The 6,051-nt window shown below is 42.8% G+C and overlaps 1 protein-coding gene across 1 annotated transcript; it reads right to left on the minus strand.

Annotated features, from left to right (window-relative positions):
* On the minus strand, positions 1-615 carry LOC143533834 (zinc-finger homeodomain protein 2-like). Its single transcript, XM_077028500.1, has one exon. The coding sequence runs from the start codon at positions 613-615 to the stop codon at positions 1-3; it is 615 nt and encodes a 204-aa protein (XP_076884615.1).
* Positions 616-6,051: the final 5,436 nt, after the last annotated feature.

Here is a 6,051-nt window from a genome sequence, read left to right on the forward strand (position 1 = left end):
CTAGGGTTTCTTACCAACTGTGTGCTTATTATTATGCATCCAAACCTTAAGAACATGCCTTTTAACTCCAGTTTCCGAACAAAACTGCTGCACGGCTGCTTCATCATGCTTCTGAATCCGCCACCCTAACGCCTCCGAGAACGCCAGCATCTTGTCCTTCTGTTCAGCCGTAAACTTCGTCCGAAACCTCTTATTCTTCGAGCCACCGTTTCCACCACCGCCGCTAGAGCTAGGGTTTGAGATCTCTTCCAGATCTTCAGTTGACGGCAGAGCCAGCGGTGGCGGGGTAATGTGTAGGTACCCAGCCGGTCGGTTGTGGTAGTAAGGCGGTGGAGAGATGTACCGGTGGTGGTGATGCAGTGGCTGTTGGGCTAAAACCTCTTTTCGGTGGAAGTTGCGGTGGCAGTTGCACGCGGCGCATTTAAGTCCGTCCAAAGTGCCGTCGTCTCCGGCCGGCATAAACTCTCCACATCCGTCCAGTGCGTGGCCGCCAATGCTTATCGCGTGGTTCTTTAAGCATTCTTTATACCGGAACCCGGTTTTCCTCCCAAAATTCACCGACGGAAGCTGAATTCCGGCCTCTTCTTCTCGCTCTTCATGGTCATCAAACTCCATAAGAGAATTCTACACAAATGATATTATATTATATTATATTATTACTGGAGATGAACATACAACATACACTTGTGAATTGAATTAACAGATGGGTTTATGAGGAATTAGGGTGAATAATAATGATAAGTTAAATAGGGTGAGGTTGATGAGATCAGGTGATGAGGATAAGTGAAGGAAGAGGGAGTGGACATTAATTAACCCCTCGCCTGCAATAAAGAAAAAAAAAGGAATAATAATAATAATAAAGCAAAAATGTGTATGTGAAAGAGAAAATGTGTGTGTGTGTTTATGAGCAAAAATATTTCAGATAAATAATCTGCTTCCCTAGCTACGGCATCACTTAACCTTGAGTTTTAAAGCATCACTAGCCGCGGGGGGGGGGGGGGGGGGGGTTCGTTTCGGTACAGGCGGGAACAAAGCTTTAAGAAATGCGGTCCCAGACACTATTTATCTTTATCCGTCTCGGGATAGTGTTGCCGAGCATCTCGCTCAACTCAACGGTCATGTAACCATTTGAACGATCATTAAAAAAACAATTAGGTTTAATTTAAATAAACCTAAGCTATTAACATATTTTGCGTATAAATTCATTCTCTTTTTTCTCTACACATTTTACACACAAATTCATTCTTAAAAAAATATGGATCCTTAACGAAGAGCTACAAGTTCAAAGAAAGCGAGAGTCAGTGTTCTTGTAATCACGAACCAAATCAACAAATGTCATCTCAAATGGGGTCCGATGTGTTTGTGAGTCAAATCCTGCCCCAATACCAAAGCGTGCAACTAATTGCAACTCCACCAAACCAATCTCCGAGGTTCGTTGATCTTTTGGTGAACTCTATGTACTATCCGTACAACAAGAGTTGGATAAATCCAACAAAAACGAAAAGGAAGAGTGGGATAATCTAGCAAACGAGACATCCGACCAGTCAAAGGACCCCCACCTATGAAAAGTAGAAAAAATTATAGGGGGGAAAAAGTTGATACCAAGGTCCGAGCACGAAAAACTCGCGTTAGTTGGGGCTTGGTGCGCGATATCGGTGAACTCGAAGGATCGACAAAAACAAAACGCGACTCATTTCGGAAACCAATTCTTGATCACTTCGCCACTCAAACTGGGTCAACCGAACACAATGCCCAACAACTTAATTCTAAATAGAAGGATTTGCAAGGAAAGGTAAACAAATTCAACTACATCTTCAACGAACGGTTGTCAGGGCGAATGAGTGGTCAAGACGAGAAGGATATCTTTACAGCATCACTCGCCAAGTATATGAAGGAACACAGTAAAAAATGTTTTCCTCATGTAAAGGGGTGAGAGGTTTTTAGGACTCGCAAGAAATGGGGTCTCCCCTAGAACCGGGAGCCGACATTTCGATGACCCAGTCACCTAAATAAACAAAGATATCGGCTTCCAACACGTATACAAGTTCTTCTAACGCCAAATATCAAAACATCGACATCAACTTGCAAGCCGATGATGATGACCCATTTTCACACGAGCCTAACTTGCAAGATCCTTTCTCCCAATACCCTTTCCTTCCAGAATCAAAAAGGCATATCCGCAAAAGGATAAAAAAGCATCCCAAAGCAGCGATATGGATTTAATACATGTGATAACTGACTTCACAAGTCATTACAAGGAAAAGTCCACCAAGTTTGATGAAAAATATCAATAAGCAAAGCTACACAAATCGTTTTGGAAGAACGACATCGGACGTTAATAGCCCAACAAAGGAAATTAAAGAGGATTTGGATTTCATGTGTAAATCCAACCCAAACTCAAAGACATGTACAACTACTTGAGTAAGCTTAGAAGTCATAAGATACTTGGCAATACCCCCATTAAGGTAGTTGAAAACCTTCGTAGTTTTACTATATAGAGGTTGTGTTTATAATATTTATTAAAGTTCTATTTAATCCAATGCAGGTGCTGGAAAACTTTCTCCGTGACAACGGTTTCATGTACTATACCCGGGAGAATGCAACCAACAACAGGACGGAGGATATTTTCTTCTGTCATAATAAGTCACATAACATGTGGCGTGCGTTCCCTGAGGTATTTGTTGATTGACACGACGTACAACACCAACATGTACAACTGGCCATTGGTTGAATTTGTTGGTGTGACGTTGAAATCAAAGTCGTTTTGTATCGCCCACGCGTTTTTTTATTAGGGAACGAGAGAGGAATTTCACCTGGGCTCTCGAGAAACTTATAGAAATGCTCAATGATTGTATGGAGCCACGCGTGATACTGACTGACGCGGACCAAGCCCTCATGAACTCCTGCTACGCAGTCTTCCCTAATGCCACCAAAAATTTATGTAGGTGGCACATATCCTATAATATAAAGAAAAAAATTTAAGAGTCTTTATAAAACATATATCGGGACGGACTTCGCGTACTGGTGGAAGGTCCTGTATCAGTCTCTGACGTTACAAAAGTTCGACCATCATTGAACAAAGATGGAACATCATTTACAACAACACGACAGAGAAGGTGAGTCGTCATATCAATTGACAGTTTTAAATAGTCTAGATAGACATCTTATTAGCATTTCCCTTTATTTTGTCAGAGGTCTGGCAATACATTCGTTACAACTGGTTGGATCCATACAAACACAAGTTTGTAGCTTGCTGGATTGGCGAACGACGAAACTACGGCGAGCACAAAACAAACCGAGTAGAGTCAGCATGCCAATTTGAAAAGGTACCTCAATGGAACCAACAATTCTCTCGACACCATTAAGAGGCATGTCCTTAAAATGGTTAACGCTCAGATGAAAGAAATCGGTGGAACGTTTGAAGACTCACGTTCTAAGGTCATGAAAGAATATCGACAGCACGCCTGGTTAAAAAAGCTACTAAAAAGGGTGTCAATTAAGGCTCTTGGTCTACTTGTAAACAAGTATCATTTGATACACAAGAAATCGGATTCCGGCCGTTTTTTTGGCAGGGAAGACCAACGGCGACGTATTAAGCTGTACGCCGCCGCTGATACTTTTTTTTATTGTTATTAATTATTATTATTATTATTATTGATTATTGATTATTATTATTATTATTATTATTATTATTATTATTATTATTGATTTTTATTATTATTTTTATAATAATAATTATTATTTATTATTATTATTATCATTAATTATTATTGTTAGTTATTAATTATTATTGTTAGTTATTTATTATTATTGTTATTGTTAATTATTATTATTAATTTTATCGTTGTTATTATTAGTTATTATTGTTAGTTATTAATTATTGTTGTTGTTGTTATAGATGGAGGATGATGAGGTTGAGATGGAGCTCAAGCTTGAGTAGGGGCGAGGGCCGGTGCTCCTGGACCCGATAGAGGGGTGACGACATATTGGTCGTGTACCTACACTTACAGTTTCAGGAGGGTACCGGCCCTGCTGTTCGGTATCAGCGCCTGCGACAGATGACCCCGTTTTACAACACGGTCATTTGTTGGCCGTTTTTGGAGGACTGTGACGCGAAGGAGCGAGCGGCCGAGTACGTCGCAACCATGGAGCTGATGCTTCATTATGGCTCGATCAGAGCACCGAGAGTTGACACTGGAGGTTTACTCCACAATACACGTTAGGTATTTTTATATTATATTATATTATTTCAGGCCACGTGCGCCGGGTACGGCGGAGATACGAATAAGGGTGGCAGGTGTCGATACGACACGTTCGGAGGTTTATTTCCATATATTCAGGTAGGATATCCACCTCTCCATGGAGGAGTTCGTCGTGGCTCTCGGCCTATACACGAAGGCAAAGGCACGCCTTCCGATTTACACGGAGAGCATCCACCGTATGGCTGACGACGGCCTGTGGGGTTAGTGGAGCGCCATTAGCGATGAGCCATTCGGGGATATGGCCTCAAAGGCCAAGGTCTCCGCCATTAGGGGCTCGCTGCACAGGTACGTTCCTAATGTTTATTATATTATATAAGATAACATAACGTAGCATAGCATAACATAACATTTATGTTATGTTATGTTATGTTATGTTATGTTATGTTATGCTATATTCATATTATACATGTATCTACACAGACTGATTGCGACGTCTGTTTCGAGTCGTAGTCAGGGCGCGGAGCACTGCAGCCTCCGCGACCTACTTTTTTTTAGGTGTCTGCTGACCGGCATGGCCTGCAACCTCGCTAGGGGGATTTGCACACTACTTTTCCGGGTATTACCACAGGCAGGCATGAGGGTCCTTGATGGGTGACACGTACGTCACCCCGCTTGCGATCTCGTTAGGCCATGGAGACCTGGTGGACGGCTTGGCTATCTCATCAACCCCTCCGAACCCGCTGGACCGCGGTCGTTGTCCCCACATGCACATTGTGCATTCGTTCGATGGGCCCAACGGTCGTACGATTGACTGGTGACCGGGGTTGGGGCACGTGCCCCTTACGTCACGGTGCCTTTAGTCCAGCGTCCTTCGCTCGCGGCAGCGGAGGTGCATATTGTCGATCAGCCTGTTGACGAGGGGGCTGGCGGGGATGCGGATGCTGGTGGGGACATGCCTCCGGATCCCGACGCACCTGAGGTACGTTTTATTATATCATCGTTTTACGGTTGCTATTAAATCTTATATTTATTAAACATTTTTATATTGTTTTGTTATTAGCCGCCGCCGCAGCAAGTTCCACGTACTTATCGCGCGGTGCGTTTGGATCCCACCCCCAAAGGCAGGTTGCGGGCCGTTGAGCGTCGCTCGCTACGCACAGAGCAGGGGATGATGCATATGTCGCACCAGATTAGCTGTATTGTTAGCTATCTGGCAGCGCAGCAAGCTAAACAGAGCTACCCTGTGACCTCCCCCTCCCCCCCCCCCCCCGGCCTAGTTTTGACCACGAGGCGAGCACGTCGGGCGTCAGATGCGGACGTGGCGACGACGTGGACGCCGCCGGTGAGGGATCGGGGGTCAAGCACAGGGCAGAGGACGAAGACGACGTAGGTGACGCGACGTTTAGGGCCCCCGGCGACATAAACTTTCAGGGGGGTTTTGGTAGATTTTCATACTTTTGTTTTATTTGTTGTATTTTGTTTTATTTGTACATGTTTTGTATATAATACTTGTTTTGGTGTATAGATGTGTTATTTGTTTTGACCGAACTCTTACAAAATGAGCTGACTGTTGGTTGCAAATATTTATTAATATGAAATAAGAAAAAACAATTTATTTATTTTATAAATTTATTATAAAAAACAATAAAAATAAAAGAAAAGAAAACCAAAGAAAAAAACATAATAAGACAAAAGTTTAGTTGGTTTTTCTAGAAAATCCACAAATACGCGGCGTATATTAATAAGGGTTCTGAACCACTTTTCAATAAGCATGAGAATGTAAAGGCATTCTCTATTCAAACACCCATTTTGCTGTTTAGACACCTTGGCCCATCTATACGAGTCGTAT

The sequence above is a fragment of the Bidens hawaiensis genome, unplaced genomic scaffold (assembly GCF_021521415.1).
Source record: "Bidens hawaiensis isolate Kalapana, Puna unplaced genomic scaffold, B.hawaiensis_p1.1 tig00000055_1, whole genome shotgun sequence".
NCBI lineage: Eukaryota > Viridiplantae > Streptophyta > Magnoliopsida > Asterales > Asteraceae > Bidens > Bidens hawaiensis.